At 37.2% G+C, this 19,623-nt stretch overlaps 1 protein-coding gene across 1 annotated transcript; it reads right to left on the bottom strand.

The window, feature by feature from the left end:
• Positions 1-3,647: 3,647 nt before the first annotated feature.
• Positions 3,648-16,437, bottom strand: LOC102237380 (voltage-dependent calcium channel gamma-1 subunit-like). The gene is made up of 4 exons (XM_005808746.2): positions 15,966-16,437; positions 7,413-7,487; positions 5,573-5,710; positions 3,648-5,413 (listed from the first exon to the last, which is right to left on the bottom strand). The coding sequence occupies exons 1-4, from the start codon at positions 16,204-16,206 to the stop codon at positions 5,181-5,183; spliced, it is 687 nt and encodes a 228-aa protein (XP_005808803.1). The 5' UTR covers positions 16,207-16,437; the 3' UTR covers positions 3,648-5,180.
• Between the last annotated feature and the right edge of the window lie 3,186 nt (positions 16,438-19,623).

Below are 19,623 nucleotides of genomic sequence, written 5' to 3'. Positions count from 1 at the left end.
ACCGTCAATTTGACTAAGGCACACCCTGCCTATGAGCCATTGACTTCTTAACTTTAATAAGTCATAATAATGGAGAAGGGAACTAGCACATGTATTATGACATTAAGCTTTGTCTATTTTGCTGTTGCAAAGCAGGGAAAAAATAGGTTAAAAGGTAAAAAGTTAGCTGCACACAATGTTGATGTTCTGTTTACAACATACTTATAATATGAACAACATTTAGTAATGTCTCTCCAGTAATCTTTGGTTTGCTTGCATATTAATGTTTAATTTTTTTTTTTTAATTATGCCAAGAGCAGGAAAAGAAAAAAAATCTGTCACACAGGTCAAGGGATGTAATGCAGATTCACAGGAAGACAGATAATAGTTCTGACAAACTGGTGTGGAGGCTGGTTACAAAACAACACGTTAGTGAATACATTTACATTTTGATGTTACCACTCCTGTAAAACCTGAAGCTAAATCCTTCCTGACAAAACCCTCCTCAGTTTTCTAAATCCATGTTAAATGTTCCTCTTTATGCATGCATACTGCTGGTTCTACTTCATCCAGTAACTAGTTAATCTCGGTTTTAGTTTCTTTAGGATGCAGAATCTCTAAGGCTCCTTGGCCAAAAAACATTGATTTTGCATTTATCCTGTGACACTTGAAATGAATTCATTAGTAAGTCAAACAGTCAACACTTACAGGTAAGGAACAAATAACTTTATACATAGTACATACTAAACATATAAAAATATATATCTCCAGCCATTTGTGGATAAAACTGACCATCTTGTTTTTATTAATTTACAAAATTTTCACATGTAGAAACATATTTACTGGGCATCTGTTCATCTGCCTGTTTGCACAAATCAGTCACATCCATTGGAACAATTTCAGTACATTTTGGCATGTAGACATGGTGAAGATATCTTGTTAAAGTTCAACCATTTCAATTCTTGAAGCAGGTGGACTATACCAGCAGAAGACCTGTCTCAGTGCAGCTAGACAGCTAGCAGCTAGGAAAAGATAACTGAGGCTAAAATGAACACAGGCTCACTAAATTTGGACAATGAGAGACATAAAAACATGCAACAATCCTGCCCTGTATCAGTGGTTCAGGCTGGTGGAAGGACTGTAATAGTTTGATCATGTAAATACCGCAGTGTAACTTTATATTGTTTCTGTGTCAATCCATTTATGATTACAGCGCTGCTATCTTCAGATGGCTACTTTAAGAATGATAAGACAGCATGTAACAAAGCTCAAATCATCTCAAATTGGTTTCTTGAACATGACGATGAATTTACTGTAAATCCCATGGCCTCCATGGTGAACCAGGTTTCAGTCCAATAATATACGTAAGTTTGGGATTCCAGCCAACTGATCTCCAGCTACTGTTTGATGCTATTGCGTCAATAACGGACAAAAATATCTGAGGAAGGTTTCTAACCCCTTGTTGAATAAATGCCACAAATAATTGAGGCAGTTCTGAAAGGAAAAGCCGTTCCAGCCAGGTTCTTACTAAGTTTACCTATACATACGTCTGTGAGTCAATAATAATGTTTATCCATCAAAGCAAGTAAGATGATGATGATAAAAGTGGGAACAAAAAAAAAAAAAGAAATTCAAAATACACACAAAAATGCATGCACATTTTTTCCATTTTCATTTATCAATTGTTGTTTGGCTGTTTAGCTTTTTAAAACATCTGTCATTAGAAAACAAACAAACAAAACAAAACAGAGATTTTTTGGTATTATCATTTTATTCTTTAGTTCACATTCAGCCTATAGATCATTGTGATTTTCTGTTTAAAGTGTTCTCTTATGGAGGTCACTACTGTCTGTTCAACTTTACGAGAAATAGTTAACACTGAGTTTCTCAAACCTTAAATCCTTTTTCAAGAACACCTCCTAATTCAGTAACTACCTGTGAGCAGTCGTATTTTGTTTTATTGACAGTACTGACCGAGATTTGAACCGGGCTCAGACCTTTGATCAGATAACACATCTGGAACTGGGTTGTTAGATGTTTGGGTTAGAAGCTTTACGACCTCTGTTGTTTTTCCTGACTGCCCCCTTGCCTGTTTTTCTTTGACAATAAAAACAGGAGCTTTTGTGAGGGCAGATCAGAACGCTCTGCAAATTGCTCGGAGGAGAAGTTTGGCAGAGCCTTCTCCTTTTGCAAAAGCTCCACGTAAAATTCATATACGTTGTCTGTGGTTCTTTCTTTTATTTAGGTTCGAAAGGAAAATACCTATCAGAAACAATAATTTTGAATTGTTTTTAGTTCAAATAAAGATGATGTTTTCTTGGTTCAGAATAAAACCAACCACATAGATGAGAGTCAGTGGTATTGTTTAACATTCACCCAAACACAAAGAAAATGTAATGGATTTACTTTAAAAAACAACCTATACACAACTGGCACAGCGCACTGGTGTTACTTTTAGTCTAAGTAAATGCGATTTATAGTAGTCTTCTTTCAGCAAGCTGGCTAGAAGCTGCAGCAATAGGTGGGGAAGGTGGAGGACTGCATTACTCTGTCCTAAACCCAGCTGAAACAGGATGAAAATATTTAGCTGTTCAGAAATCATAACCTTCCAATATTGGTGTACTTTGCTACCAGTTTCAGCTCTGGCTTATGGGAAATCATATGTCAATGTTCTTCTGTACTCTGGGACAAAAATAGAATGTAGCATCATGGATCATGACATTTCAGCTAAAGAGATTCTTATGTTTTAATTAAAATAAAGTTAAGTAAGACGATAAATAAAATAAAAATATAACAAATAAACTGGTATACAAAGACTGGAGATACCTGCTGGGAAGTTGATACCTTTTCTAAGAAAAGGTCAAAATATGTGATTCATATTTTCCTTTGGTATGCAAAATTATATTTGTGCCAAAGTGGAAAGTTTTCTTTCACACACTCTCCTCTGCTGTTGTACAACACCTATAAATCCTCCACTATCAAAGCCATGACAAGTGCAAACCTTCAAATATGCTTTTCTATGTTAATGTTGCACCGTTGGTTCCCTAAACCTCACTAAAACAAACTCAGTGAAATAATGCCCAATCCAACTTTTTTCATTGTGGAAAAAAAAACACCAAAAAAACCCTGTAAAACATATGCAGTGAAGCCAGGTGCAGAAATCACAGTTCTGACACGTTCCAGGTGTTAACTTGATACTGCCAAAGCAAAAAACTGAGCTTTAAAAATGTACAAACCTGATTTTCTGGATGCTATGAAAGCAGGTGTAATATTTCAGCAAAAGTCATAAAACAAAATACTGACAAAGTTCCAGGATTTAAAAGTGTACCATAGGAAGCATAAGCTTTTTTTCTTATTACTGGATATGTTTTGTAGTAATAGGTAGGTTATTATTATATGCATGTATTTTAACTTGTGAGTCCTTTCTGCGGGAAGAGTTACATATAGAAATTTCACTTGCTGCTTCTCTATTTGGTTTACCTGAAATGCCAAGAAGAAATTTAAATAAAATAAAAAATAAATTCTGTGCTGGTTTATGGGTTTGTTATCACTCCATAATTATTTATGCTCTCATAATCCTACCCTTTATATAATTTTCTGTTTGAACTCAGAAGTTAAAGTGACAGAAGAGACAAAACCTCAAGTGAAAGTGCAAACATTTGGGGGATTTAAATATTTTAATTTATTCTTGTGAAAAAGACAAATATTAATATTGTGTAAAAATGATAATACAAATTATACATGAATAACATTACATTAGACCTGCTGTCATGAAACGTCAGATAAAAAACATGATTTTGTTTTACATCACCACTCAGTTGTAGCCACTCATATTCTTACTAGATGAAATTAACACATAGAGATCTACTTTAACTCTAATAAATCTATTTACTGAAATAGATTTATTAGATATGCGGAGAAGAGACATGCACAGTGTGCCTTAATTGTTTTGTTTTTCATAGTCCATGTAATGATGTCCCACTGTGTTAACTATGATAACAGGTTTGTTCTGATTACAGCGGTAAAATGGATTTTTTTTTCCCTGTGAAATGGCATCCTTTAGGGGTCTTTAATTTCATTGCACCTGCATTAGCTGAATGTCTGCTGGGCCACACCGACTCATGGAAACACATTAGGCACAGGTGACTAACAACACGTGAAACAACTGGATAAAAGGAGTTTGTCTAAATGAGGTCTTTAACTAACGGTGACAGTATTATTTGCAGGTGAACTGAAGCGTCATTTGCAGTTGAAGGACAAACAAAACAGTTTAATTTTCCTATACTACATATCATAGCGATAGCATTTTACAGCCTTAACTGAAACTTAAAGGTATAATTTTAGAACAGTTTGGTAAAAATGCCTATGTTGAAAATACGGTGCCTTACAAAAGTACTCACACTCTGTGATCGTTTTTGCATTAACTCACATTACATCCACACACTTTAAGTGTTCTGGGGGGATTTTATGAAAATGACTGACACAAAATAACTTCAGTAATTTCAACCACAGTCAAACTGGTTTTTCCAATGACACAACTAAATTTAGGTCACGAGCATTCACACATATAAATATGATATATTATTAAGGGTTATTGTTCTACTGGAAGAACTGGACTGTCAACCTATTTCAACGTTTTGCAGCTCCTAACAGGTTTTCTTCCAGAATGGTTCTGAATTTAACTCCATTCATCTTTCAGGATGAGGAGCTGTTTGTTCTTGCAGAAGAAAAGCATCCCCACATCATGATGCTGGCACCACCATGTTTCATGCTGGACATGGTGAGTTCAGGGTGATTTGCAGTATATTTTAAATGGTAGCCAACATTTAACAGTTCAAAGAACGGCTACATTGCGTTGGTGTTATTTCATGGAACCCCCCAAAATAGACTAAATTTGTGAATTTTAAACAACAAGATATCAGACAGATCAATGGGTCAGAAGACTTTTGGAAAGCACTGTCAAAATGAAAGTCTATAAATATTGATGATACAAAACTCTGAATTTAAATTCAAACCCCATGGAGATTAAATTTTGGAATATTTGAAAAAGAGAAAAAAAGGAAGAGATAAAAAAGTTAATTCTCATGTTAAGCGAACTTAATGTCTTTCACTTGAGCTATACATAATTAAAGGGTTAAACGATACACTACCATCATTTTTTAATCTCTGTTTACAATTGATTCCAGCAAAATCATCCATGGCTAATCCAAGGTGTCTGGCTCAGCGTCCATGCAGGTTTCCCAGGGGTTACGAGGCATGTGGGGCATTGAGATAAGAAGAAGGGCAGCTCCACTGAGGATGAGGAGGGTGAAGGAGGCGCAGGCACAGGTAAAGGACCAGGAGTAATAGTATTCAATCCAGATGGTCTCATCGCTATCGATCATTCGCTTGACAGACTGGCGCATCACTTCAACGGAAATGATAATGCAAAGGCCTGCATGCCAAAACAGGAAAGATCTCCATTCGTTCAATTCATCCAACAAAAAGATGCATTAGCTTTAAAAAAAGGTTTATAAAAATCAGCACTGTAACCACAAATCATAAATATTTCAAACTCAGAAAAAGGAGGAAAAATAACACAATCATATCTAACCTGCAAAGGCAAAGAACATCCCGGCAGGTCGGAGCAGGTAGTCTCGTCCTTTTCCAAAAGAAAAGATCACACACAGAGTGCCCAGAATCATGAAGAACAGACTGAAGATAGCAATGGCTGCAGCGGAGATATTGTACTCTTAAGAGGGAAAGGAAACAAATAAGATTTAGAAACCAGAGGAGGATACAAAGCCAACAAGAAAACATAAAAAAAAAATCTACCAAAGACAAAAAGGTTGTAGAAAACTGGATGAGATGATAGGATCAGTGTGGAGATTAAAAACTGGGACTGTGTAAGAAAATAACAGGTTTTTATTTTCTCATAACTCATAACTCAGCTCAGCACTGAGCTGAGTTATGAACCGGATAATTAGCGTTTAAATTAGCCCCACTTAAAAAAAAAACTAAACAAAAAAAAACCAACAGACATTAATCCAAACCGGTAATAATACAATTTGCATGACAGACAAGATGTCATGCAGGCTGCAGACTTTTAACAAGATGATTAGGACATGTCTCTTTCTTCCTGCCTTCTCTCGCTTTTTTTTCTCAGATAAAGATAATCTGCTTTTTGCTTCTCTGTAAATCTCCAGCTGAGATAGAAATGATCCTATTTCACCTCACAGTCCCAACTGTTCAAACATATCTGGTGGAAAATTTCCTCACATTTAGTTTCTTCAGCACATTCTAAGAAGTTTTTTGTGTGCAGAATTTCTGATTTTTCTTTCTTAACTTTATTTAGCAAACATTAAAGCAACATATACATTTTTACCTGTGCAGATCCAATTTAAGTTGAATCTATGTTTCATATATTAAGTGATAGAATTGTAGCAAAGCCATGTTCCCCATGTATAAAACATGTGTTTTGCATTTTTCACATGCATTTACCATCTGAGATTTCACACTCACTTTTGATCAAGTTTTCAGTGTACTTTAAAAATTTTATATTTATGTTTTTTATATATAAATGTCAATTTAATAGAAACTGAAATTTGTAAGTTCACAATATTTCCAATTATACCTTAAAAACTAGGAAATATTTTCCACCATTTCATTTTATCTTTTCAAACCATGAATAACTAAATGCAAACTGGGAATTAATCCGTCGGATGATTAACTCTTGCTCAGAGTTTTGTTGCTGTTGGATATTAATATTTCATGCTTTTTGGACTACAGATAGGAGACAGAAGGTTTACAGCACCAAGCTCTCATTCCTTAGAGCATTTCTTTGCAAATTCATGTGCACATAACAACAGATCAGATTTTTTTTGTCTCTCTTGGTTTTATATTTTTATTTAAATTTTTTATTTTATTTTTGCCTTGCTTCAGTGGAAAGAAATAAAACTTCCTTTGTTGTGGCATTAGAAGCAAATTCATTTTTACATTATTAAAATATTACTCTTATCATTTTACACCATAGCTAAAAATAAGAACATTTCTACAAGCCTAATTATATAATAGAAGTTGATGAAATGTGGCCTTTAATTGAAAACATTTGTCAAGATGCTGCTGTTTCTTTCACTCAAATGCGATAAGATAAAACACAATAAATCAGGAAGAATTGCATTTAAACAAGTTTTCCATTACAAGTGTGTAAAAAGTAATTTGCTCCAAATTGCCCTCTTGTTTTTCTTAGAGCCCTAAAAGTGGCATAAAGATTTGTTGTCATGTTCAAACATTTGTCTCATTAGAGGAGAACATGATCATATGTCCAATGTCTCCCTGCCTTTACTATCTTCTCTTTTTTTCTCTTATATTATTAGATGTTTCTGCTGATTTCGAAACATAGACAGTGTGGTGCTGTGGTAACTTATTGTCTGAGTTAGCAAAGATCCACCCACCTTTTTGGGTCTTCACTTCAAAAACCTCAGCTTCTTCTCCCGATGTGAAGTGTTTGAAGTAGGAGCAGTTTTTTGCTGAAGAATAAAAGATAATGAGGAGAGGGGGACAAACAGACAGAAAGAGATATGAGGGACTAAAGGCAGAAAAAAGATTGTATACCTTTGCATTACCAGCCATTGTTCTGGGTTATAAACTTTCAATGAATCTCATGAGTGAGTATAAAATTACACTGACATTATTAAGACACAGAAGCTAAAGAGGTGAATACTTTTACCAAATACTATTAAAACACTGAGTGGGCAACATTATCTATTTTACCTAAAAATTCTTAACTGGTGTTTCTCAGTGAACATTGTCAAAAATGCTTTTTGGGTTTTTATAAAGAAAATGTTGAGTTAAAAGTTTTATTCATCCAAATCTGGATCATTGTAGGAGATTAAGATTTATGTTTTAAATGTAACTTCCTCAACGCAACGCCCAGTTCATGGATTTATCCACAGAATATTCGCTTTTCAGAACATCAGATGAAAACCTGTGGAGAAAACTGACTTCTAGAAATTCAGCTGGGGACCAATACGCTCATGTGAGGATGAGAATTTATGCAATGTAACTCACAGCACATGTTTTCTTTGTTCCTTCCTTCCTTTCCTTGTTCCTTTCTTTCTTTTGTGTATATTTTAAAGTATTTTCCAAACACAGCATACTGCATTGGAACATACTGTAGCTTTGTTGTAATTGTGAAGACATCAATAAATAGCAAAGTCTTTAGTCAATATTCAGAACAGAAACACATTTAAATTAGTCTTTTAGAAAAAAAAACACTTTTGGCTTAAAATCCCATATCATATCTTTCAAATTTCTACATTTATAAATAAAATAATAACAATTTGTGCAACTAATGTAGACCTTGTTTGACTGCCTGGCCACTGTGTGTTTGATATCCCTTCCAAATCTCAGCAGCATTTCTATAACTTGTAATAATTTGTTTTAAAGGAAAGCTAATATTTTCTGTCATCCATGTTACTTGGAATCAAATTCACTACGGACATATTTCTTCATGAAGTACAATTGTGAATTTGTTGCCTTTTACTTGCTGAGCCATCAGTATTTTGCTCCACAATAGGTTGATATTTCCCACAGCTGTGAAGAAATGTTTCTGGGGAAGAGCAATTATTTTCTACTCCTCTATCTATGAGCCATCTTTTAAAGGCATCTGGGAGGAGGCGAAAGGTTGACAACGAGCTAAAGGCCAAGCAAGTGTTCCTTCTGTTCTACACTTGCTATCCTTTCTTGCTGAGATTAAACCCATAAAACAGGCAGGTCCCTTCTCTATCCAGATAGGGACAGACAGTGTTTGTGTGTTGGTGTCTGTGCATAGTGTATGTGTGTCCACGAGGCAACAGAGGAGCTGTTTGTTAACCAGGACGAGAAGGAATCACTAAAAGGGGTAACCTAGCAACAGGCTGCTGCAGGTCTTGGCTAGTTCTATCTGTTTACACATGTAAAGGCATATATGAAGAGAGCTCTGAATGCATATGCCTGTGCTTGTGCATGGAAAAAATTTACGTGTGGCCACACAGGAACTCCAGAATAGTGGAGGCAGGGACACATTGTAGCTGATATGTGCAAATATATTATTTTCATTTGTCTTTTCTCATTTCTTGCCTGCACCTCTGGGGCCAAGCTAATCTCCTCTAATATGTGTTGAGCTATGTTGTTTTCTCCAGTCTTTATGAAAACAGTTTTCTGCCTTATACACAAAGAAGAGATAAGAATAATAGTTCAGAGGAGCTTTAAACAATGAAGATATTTTTTTTTCATCAAGATTGATTAAGACTGGGAAAGCAGGTGGAATTAAAGTCACATTTCTGTCTGCAGCTCCAGAGATCTGCTTTAAATGTAACTCAAAATCAGGTTTACAATTCTAAAGTTTGCGGCCTTACTGTTGTGGTAGCATCACCTTACTGTTGTGGTAGCATCAAGTTACTGTTGTGGTAGCATCAAGTTACTGTTGTGGTAGCATCACCTTACTGTTGTGGTAGCATCAAGTTACCGTTGTGGTAGCATCACCTTACTGTTGTGGTAGCATCACCTTACCGTTGTGGTAGCATCACCTTACTGTTGTGGTAGCATCACCTTACTGTTGTGGTAGCATCACCTTACTGTTGTGGTAGCATCAAGTTACTGTTGTGGTAGCATCACCTTACTGTTGTGGTAGCATCACCTTACTGTTGTGGTAGCATCACCTTACTGTTGTGGTAGCATCACCTTACTGTTGTGGTAGCATCAAGTTACTGTTGTGGTAGCATCACCTTACTGTTGTGGTAGCATCAAGTTACTGTTGTGGTAGCTTCAAGTTACCGTTGTGGTAGCATCACCTTACTGTTGTGGTAGCATCAAGTTACTGTTGTGGTAGCATCACCTTACTGTTGTGGTAGCATCACCTTACTGTTGTGGTAGCATCACATTACTGTTGTGGTAGCATCACCTTACTGTTGTGGTAGCATCAAGTTACTGTTGTGGTAGCATCAAGTTACTGTTGTGGTAGCATCAATCCTAACCAGGTGATTTGTCACATATAGGTTATTATCAAAATATATTAAGGAGTTATTCACTATTAAATCTTAATCAATAGAATCTTAGTGCTAAAATTCATTTTTACATATTTAAAAACTTGAGTGTTGATTTTGCTTTGATTCTTTTTGATGATGCAAACATTGGACTGCTGTTTTGTTCAGTTTGTCTATTTGTGTCTGTCCCTATCAAATAAACTTAAATTAAATAAAATGTAATTACATTTATTGAAAGCAGAAGTAGCTATTGCAAATTACACTGCCACATAAAAACTGCAGTAAAGGTAAAAGTAAATCTATGTCACCTTGCAGATTTTATTTGAAAAATTAGAAGCAAACTGTCTCTTTTTTTGCCACTTCACAGTTTTGTTCTACTTCCTGTAAGCCTATCACTCAAAATTTTAACATATTGTATTACGATTGTTTTTGTTTTAATGTGAGAAAAAGTAAAAAGTTTAAGGTGTATAAATGCTTTTGTAAGGCGCTGCAGTTAGATCAGTTTTCATTAGTTTGATTATCCTTGTTTTTTTTTTCCTCCTGTAGACTGACTATCTGGTAAAAAGCTGTTGTGGAAAAGGCACATTTGCTGCTCAAAACAGGGAACATTTACCTAGAAGGAGAACATCTGGGTGCGTATCATCGACCTTGCAGTCTTGCTAATGGGGAGATTTAGTTACAGGGGGAGGATGATTATAGCGAAGTGTCGCCTGTCATTTTAGTTTCACCTCTTTCCATTTTAACTGTCGTCTTCTCTCTTTGATGTGGCGCCTCTGATTTACCAACTCCATACTCACTCTGTTTCACAACATCTCACATTTTTTCTGTTTTTGTTTTAAATTCAATCAACCATCTGGCACCTACACACATTTAAGTATTTTGTAAGTCTTTATTTTGAAGGCTTTTGCTCACAGTTTGCGTTGAGGTGCTTTCACAGAATGACCAACTAGTTCAGGGTCAGTGTGAAAAGCATGCACTGTGATATTTGAACAGCTATTCCATCAGGAGCTCCGATAACCGGGACACAACAACGAAATAGAATCCCAGCTGCCTGAGCATGCTGACCTTTCATGACGACAGTCAAAGGTTTCATTGTCATCATCATGAGCACATTTTGTTCTGTATATTCTGGGTCATTTGCATTTTAAGAGTGCTATTCAAATTTTGTATCTGTAAGTGCTCCACGTTGTGATAGGCGGAGGCCAATGCCTTTACTGCTGCCTTGTTTGGCTTTCCACTCAAAGCAGGAAGCCGACGCACGAGAGAGGAAAATAATTGAGCGTAGAGAAGGTGAAAAGGCTCAAGGGGATATTTATGCTTTTGAGTATGAATTCTGGATATCATCAAAGTGCTTGGCTTCTGCAAATGAAAAGCAGGAAGTTGAAGATGTTTTATGTAAAGATGCGCTCTGGGGATACTTTCTTTCCACTGAAGGACTGGAAAGCGTAATGCATGTCCACCTTGAAGCTCTGGAACATATTTGATAATAATAAACAGTAGTCTCTGTTGTCTCTTTGAGCATGTATGCATGTGAACATGCACATGCACCCAAAAGGTCCATTTGTGCTCTTTATTTCCCAGCCATGCTGCGCGATGTGCTCCATGAAGGGTTTGTTTGATTTTTACAACACTCCAGCTGTCATGCGTCATTTCTGGGAAGCTAATTTTGAAAGCCGTTTGGGTTCACAGTTTAGTTGCTCCTGTTACACAACCGCTTATCAACAGAAGAGTAGCTAGGAATGAGTGTTTGTGTGCTGTCCTCTTCGCAACCAACCTCCTTGTCTTTTAGGAAAATGTTAATTTGCATTATTAAGTCCAATCAATGTTGCGTGTGTGTTTGGGCTCATGATTCATGAAGGATGTAATCTCTCAGAGCACATATTGGTCCAAGACAACACTGTGCTTTGCATGCAGTCAGCACAGTAAACTGAGAAGCAGATAAACTAAGTAACTGGGTTTACACCTGTTTAACAAAAATTGCATAAAAGCAGACTGCATTGCTTTAAAGTTTGTCTTACAAAATCCAGTGTAACTAATAAGAACTGAACCCGCAGTTTTTGTGATAGCTCAAGTTTTTACCAGCATTTGCCCATCAGTGTGATTCACTTTTTAACCAGCATGCCTTCAACGTTTCCACTTGGGCAAGTGAGCACTTTGTTCATTTATTTTTTTCTTCCTACTCAGTCTCTCTAAAACATGCAACAAAAACCGAGTAGCTTTTAAGCGACACTCAAAGGATGTTTGAGATGAAGGAAAGTGGAATAAAAGGTTAAACAAGCATAAGGGAGGACACAGATTTTCTCATGGGAATAAATGGATTGCCGACTGATTCCCATAAGTAGACTGTAGCATATTGAACTAGATGGCAAAATGGACCCTCTAACAACATTAAATAAAAGAAAACAGCTTGATACTTACTGAAGGTAAAAAGCTCAGCTCAAGCAGATTAACATGAAACTAAATACAAGACTCTCTTTCAAAATATTACTTTGACAGTGGGATTCGTTTTTCATTTTTTACCTCAGGCTATTGCAAGCGGAAGACTGAAAAGTTGATAGAAGAAGAGGAGTTTAATCCACATCATCCACATCAACTAGAGTGGATGAAGACTCTAGTTTACTGATTTACAATCCAAAATGGTTACCGTTTAGGGTAAAATCAAAAGTACTACCTTCCTGGCGAAAACATTTCAACCTACCTAATCTGTATTCGCCTTTAATATGCAGTGGAAATTGAAGACAATACAACATAGCTTCAGAAAATCTTGAAAGTTTCTTAAAGTAAAAACTTACTACTTCAAATTATTCTCTTACAATGGGGAAACTGTGACGGTGCTGCAAGGTGATTTAGTGAAACAAAATTAGAGCACAGTGACTGACTGGAACTTGCCCCTCAAAGACGTATAAACATTAAGTAGAAAACCGATAAGCCTTAAGCAAACCATTTAACCTTGAAGCAAAAACAAATTCTCAAAATTACTCAGAGACAGAAAGACAAGAAGCCATTTTTACTCATCTAAATCCTAATGAGAAAAGTGTTTATTCTGTTACAACTTGAATGATACGAATTGTGCAGATTTATGCTGTTCTTTTAAAAAGCTCTCCCTTCTCTAAAGCCCTGCATTTCTGGTGCAGCACCTTGGAGTCATATAGGAAGTAACTGCGCATGACCAAACCAGCATAAACAACCTGACAAATTGTGAGCAGAGCACACAGACTACTTACCCAACGGTAAAAGTGAAAATAATCAGGACAGAGAAAGCAATTATAAACAATGGAAAGCTAAAAATGAGAACCGGAAATAAACTGCAAACAAAACCAGAGAGCATGACATTTCAGTCTGTTAGGACGCTTCTGTCTAATCACTTCTGCCTATTTCAGGTTGTTTGAATCTCACAGAAGTAGCGGAGATTCTACTTTTACACTGTTACCATAAAAAGAAAACAAAAAGCAGCAACATCAGGTTAAACAATTATCCATCCATTTTAAACAAGTTATATGTTTGTGTGTGTGTGTGTGTGTTTTTTTTTTGTTTTTTTTTTTGAGTGAAGCATGACTAAGATAAAATACTGCTTCAAACAATAAAACAATGTGTGTCTTGTCTTGTGATTGGTCAGTTTCATCTCCACTATATGGACTTTAGGACTGAATATGGACTTTTTATCAATATATTTTTTGCTGTGTCGTTGGAGTGACATTCTCAAGGATGAATGAGAAACTCTTTTTACTCTTTCTTTTTCTTAGCTGAGAAACATTTCTTATCTCAAACTCTGGTGTCAAAAGCTGAATTACACATGATTATTCATGCTTTTATTTAATCTCATCTTGACTGCTGTAACCGTCCTTTCATCTGTTTGAATAAGAAAGATCTTGACCTTCTCCAGTCAATTCAGTGTGCTGCTGCAAGGCTTTTAACCAACATACAAAAAAGACACCACTTCTGTTTTAATGTCTTTATGTTGACTATTGGTAAATTTTAAAATGTATTTTTACATTTTAGTCCTTACTGTAGACCCCTGTGAGTTAATTTGATAAAACACTCCAGATGAGTTTGGCAATAAACAAATTATTAATATATAGAAATGCACCATATTTCCACAGTAATGTATGGTGGAAGATCTCCGGTGATGTGAGCTTGTTTCTCTTTCAAAGAACTCAGGACTTTCTCAGAGCACATAGCACTCCCATAGTAACACCATAACATTATCAGATGGCAAACAGGTCATATTTCAGTCATTAAGGAGTACAATCATTCTGAATATATGGTCACCTAAATTCAGGAATTATTCACCGGACACAAAATCTGTCTTTCATGGTCATCAGAGCCACCATTAGCTGAATCCCATTGAAACTCTGGAGGGTAAGATGATGAGAACAGTGGACAGGAAAGGACAGGACAATCTAGAGAGATTGTGAAAACAGATATTGGTCAACAACTCCCTTTCTGTATTCTTCAAAACCGTTACATGTTGAAAGAGAAACCCGAGCCAGAATTTATTTTAAGCTTTTTACACATCTTTACAGGTGGTTCAATACACCTGGAGGGTGCTTTATAATGATATCTTAGGCTAATTAACATGTCAAACTGGAATTATGAGTCTGCCAGTCACAATTTCTGTCTTACATCCAACAGGTGACGGGCTTGTCCAGAGAAAAAGATGAAAGCGTGTTCATCTGGCTTTCTGTCTAGGTACACTATTATATGATCTCTCAACATGTTCTTGAAAAAAAAAAGTACAACACTTTCTCAATTCACAGGAAGAACCCTCCGCACCCCCACCACCACCTTTCTCTCTCTCTTTTGTTCGTTCCAAAAGTGCTCTGTGTCTCATTCTCAACAGAGGTATCCCTGCCCACGTACACCCTCCTGCTCTCTTCTCTCAATTTCTGTCATTCGTCCCGAGTCTCCCAGGTGTATTCTAACTCATGAGCTGGGGCGGAAAGCCACACTTCATTAAGGCCTGTACTGATCCTGAGGTGCTGGAGGAGCCAGAGGCAAAGTCAATGACAGAGTCAGAGTGAAATCTCTCAGTTAGGCTGCAAGGCACGCATGCACAGCCAGGGGCCAGGAGACATGGTTTTACCCAGGGGCTTGCTCTGCACAAAGAGAGCCCTCGTAATTAAAGCTGTGCATGTAATTTAAAACCTTTAAAGATACAAGCTGCAATGCTTTGACTTTTTTTTTTATGACTTACAGCTTGGAATACCACCCAATTGTGCAAAAGAGTTGACTTTATACTTGACAGAAACAGCTTTAGTTGACATTTTCCATCTGTGTTTTAACCACAAAAGTAATAAATGCTACTTTCTTGAAAGATTCACATCTGATTTGATCAAAGCCTCTAAAGAATATGTCAAAATATTATCTGTCAAGATAAGGGAGTTGAGATCTTACATTTCAGCCCAAAGAGAGTCAGACTACGCCATAATAAATGATTCAACGACCCATATGGTTTTATGACAAACAGAAAAGATTTTCGTTTTCTTTCACCATAACACATTGAAGGTATCCTCGTTGTACCTAATCAGCAGTCTGTTCAGTGACTTCTTTTGTGGAAGACAAAGACAGTTCACAGGGTTTCTGGGCATAGTGAGTTGTGAAGTGTTTGGTTGAAATACCCATCCATGTTTATGCTCTTGTGAATGTCTGCACACATGGCCACATATGTGCTGCCACAAGAGAGGAAGACAACAGCAGAAGGAACAGATCCACAGAAAACAAAAGCGCTTATAAAGGGTCCTGAATGTGGAAGCTGATAGATTATAACTCAAAAAGCTCTTTAATATCCTGTGAGATAATTATTTAGGGTTTTTTAACAGTCACTATTTTTAATAAACAGTGACAGTAGATTGTACCATCTTAGCAACACCACCGACCTTATGCCTGAACTCCACTTCTTGACGGGCACCTTCACCATAAGGACTAAAAGATAATCACTGATCAGGTTTTACTTTACTGATTAAAAATTAGGATGCCCCATACCTCCAGGTAAGCTGATGGGGCCACATCCTTTGCCCTGAGGGTCTTCCTTCATCATGAAGATGGTCTTCTTGCAAAGCCTCCAGAGGCCAAAGTGGGCCGCCTCACATGTGGCGTTGAGTTTCTCCACCCTGGGACTCAGGACGGCCCAGTGATCTGTCACCACTGCCGCCAGCATCGCAGACATGCCGACGACGATCACCACAGATGTGATCTTGACCTTTGTCACCTGCTCCTCAAACATGTTGCAGCTTCAAGTTGGTGCGCGCAGAACCGTGGGTGTGCGCGTCCGTGCTTGCCACCGGTTTGTGTCAGCTGGGCGAGTGGTTGGACAGGCTGCCGTGGAATTTGCTCCTTCTCCTCTTTATTTTCAGTTCTTGACATCGGACATTGTCTCCAGATGTTTTGCCGCCTTCACCACACCGCCAATGTCCTCTGTTGTCGCTCCTGCTCTTCAAGGGTCTGTCTTTTTCGTTCTCCGCCTTGTGCCTTGTGGTTGGTAAAAAGAGGCCAGATAACAGTGCCCCAGTTTCTGCCTCTCTCCTCTCTCCCTCTCCCTCCCTGCTTGCCTTTGGTAAACTAAGGCCATTCACTTAAATGAGCAAGGTGTACCTGGATGTCTTTATGCTCTTTACATCAATATTTTGGAGCAAAGCAATTGGGACCAGTGTTAGAGCAAGACTGAGCTCATTGATTTAAAGTTTTAATACAATTTGTTGATTCAGATTTTTTTCCCCCTGCAATTCTTACAACATCAAAGATCATCAGATGGGAACAATCGTCATGCTGTGACACCAGACTTTAATATTTCATCACTCTTCCAAACACTTATCAATCCATCATTTATCTGGAACACTCTCTGTCGCATCTCCCTCTTTTTCTTATTCAGTCCAATCTCGTTCAATTGTCTCAGGTGCCATGCGCCATGGGACTCCTCGGGGGAAAGATTTCCTTTATTAGTTGGCGTCTGAAATGGCTGATCTACTTCCTCAGCCAATCAGCCATCAAGGTTTGAAACAAGGACTTCACCTGATCCCAGCAGCTGATCCAGATTTTTATGAAGAAAAAGGAGCTTTTACTTCAAACCTGTAGAATATTCATGCTGTTGACGTTAAAAAATGTGTCATCAGAAAATGCATTACATGTATTTACGTCGAGTTCTCAGCATGTATTAATTTAACGGAAATACTTAAAACTACAATTCATTTGGAAGGCTGAAATCTGAAATCTTGAGCTCTCTATTATTACCAGCTTTATTAACATATGTAAACCAGTCAAATCTGATAGATCTGAATTGCACAATCAACATCTTGCCCGTAAAACTCCCTGCATAAGTGGACAAGCTTTTTATAAACCACTGCGCCCCACTTTAGACAGGACTCTGGCCCATTTTCTGCTCTGACACAACTCACACAGCTCGTGGGGGTTTATACTTTAACTTTGGGATATTTAAAGCTAAACATAAAGTCTAGGGGACACAAAATACAATCCAGGATTGCAGAGCCTCGCAAGAGTATTCATACCTCTTAAGCCTTTCTGCCATTTGGAATGTTGCAACTACAATCTATTGTTACTGGGTTTATATGTAATAGACCGATGTAACAAAAATGACAAAAAGACAAATATGATGCATAGTTTTCATGATTTCTTTACTAATAAAAATCAAAATAGTGTGGTTTGCATTTATTTTCAGCCCCTTTTACTCTTGTAGTGCCTGAAAATGTGCTATATAAATAAAATTACCCTTACCTTCTTTTTAAAACATATTCATGTGTGCACAATTAGGAGATCCATAAAGAAACAAAGCAGTTGGCTTGACATATCAGATTTGTTAGAAAACAATAGAATGTGGGCAAAACAAAATGCTTGGTGAAGGACATCTGACAGTGTCAAAGTCTGAGAGATGATGGCAAAAACCCATGTTTATTATCACAACCTGCCTGGTTACATTTGCAGTAAAGGTGTCCTTCTTCCAATGACAGAGTCCACTCATCTCTCAGTGTGTAATAATATGTTTTTTGGTTTTTCCCATCTTCCTGGCTGACCCCTGACCTGTTATTTGTTCACGGTCTCCTCTGTGGCTGCAAAGAGACCAAACACCTCACAGCTGTCTCTAAGCAACAGACGAGGATGTGCACAACAGCAGTGACACGCCACCCATAGCGCAGTGTATCATACCCAAGAGATCAGCTAGTGTCAGTCGACTGGTAGGAGAAAGACAGAACAACACCTGACAAGGAAGGAATATCTGAATCATCAACTGAACGTTTTTTGTTTCAGCTGTCTGCAACCACGGGTGTGCTTCGTTTCTTCTGCGGGAGTAAAGATGGATTTAAAGAGATATTATTTAATAGTGGCTGCTAGCTTTCCTGTCACAATTTTTATTCCATCATAAAACACCTTAATTGGTGGCTAAATTTACCCAAAGCTGACTAGATTGCACAGCCTTCAGAGGGACCCAACTGTGTTCATTCGCTAATGACAGGCAACATTGCTCCAGCTAAATTAGACCATCCGTGCCTCAAGGCCATTTTTATGAGGGTTGTGTCAGTCTCTGCAAGTAGAACAACAGGATCACTTACAACGCATCCTTACCTGCTTGTTCTGTGCATTTAAATACTTCATCTATCCATTTAAATGAGTCTGAAGTGATGTAGGATGGTGAATTGTGAGTTAATGAGCAGAGACCCAAAACAATTCAATTAGGTGAAGATTACAAGGGGACGATGTAGCTCCTTGATTGTGCTGCAATATTGGATGGTTATATCAGAGGTTGATTTCCCTAGTTGGATTACCAGTTGTTGATGAAAATGAAATCTCACCAGTGTGATCCCTCTCATTTTGTGGAGCGGTTTTATAGTTTTGACATGAGGCACAACATAGAGTGATGTGCAAAGCTAGAACACAGTATGACAGCCTGTTTGTTTTTTCTAGCATATTTGGTTATATCAATGTTTAACATAAATCTAAACCATACTGAAAAATTCTGGGAAAATCCTGAATAAACAATAAAATTGGATGAAAGATCATTTTCATGAAACCGAGATTTAGAACATTGCTACTCAGCATTTTGATGGAGATTTGATTTGTTAAAATTGCAAAACCAGTTCAAACAGAAAAGAGGCACAAAGCAAATTCAGTATTCCAGCTGCAAAGCATGAAGGTGGAAGTGTCATGGTGGGGGAATGCTTTCTGCAGCAGGGTCTGGCCACCTCACCATAAAAAAAATCACAATGAATTCTTCTTTGTATCAGAGGACGCTTTCAACATGAGAAAAACTGAAATATCACAGGACATTTCACAAAGACTGGCTGAAATAGAAAAAATGGAACATCCTGGGTAAAAGTGAGAATTTTGAATTTTGATCCCATTAAGACTGTAAACAGATTGTAAATCTGAGAAACGCCTCAACATTTTAAGGCAAACGTTCCTCAAACCGATGTTGGAAACTGGTAAAGTTCTTCAAGAAGATTCTTACTCAAGTTATGTTAGCCCATGGGAGAAGAGTGCAGTTTGTTTTTTCTCTGCTAGAAAAAAAAAATCAGTGAATGTCACTAGTTAAATAAGTCTAAAAGGGTTATTAAAAAAATAAGTTCAAGTGAATCATTTTTTTCAGGTGCAAATAAAATATTCAGTAAGATTAGAACTAAATATTTGAACT

The sequence above is a fragment of the Xiphophorus maculatus genome, chromosome 16, assembly GCF_002775205.1.
Source record: "Xiphophorus maculatus strain JP 163 A chromosome 16, X_maculatus-5.0-male, whole genome shotgun sequence".
Classification (NCBI taxonomy): Eukaryota; Metazoa; Chordata; class Actinopteri; order Cyprinodontiformes; family Poeciliidae; genus Xiphophorus; species Xiphophorus maculatus.
The sequence above is the reverse complement of the archived record's forward strand: the minus strand, read 5'-3'. Positions and strand labels throughout refer to the sequence as shown.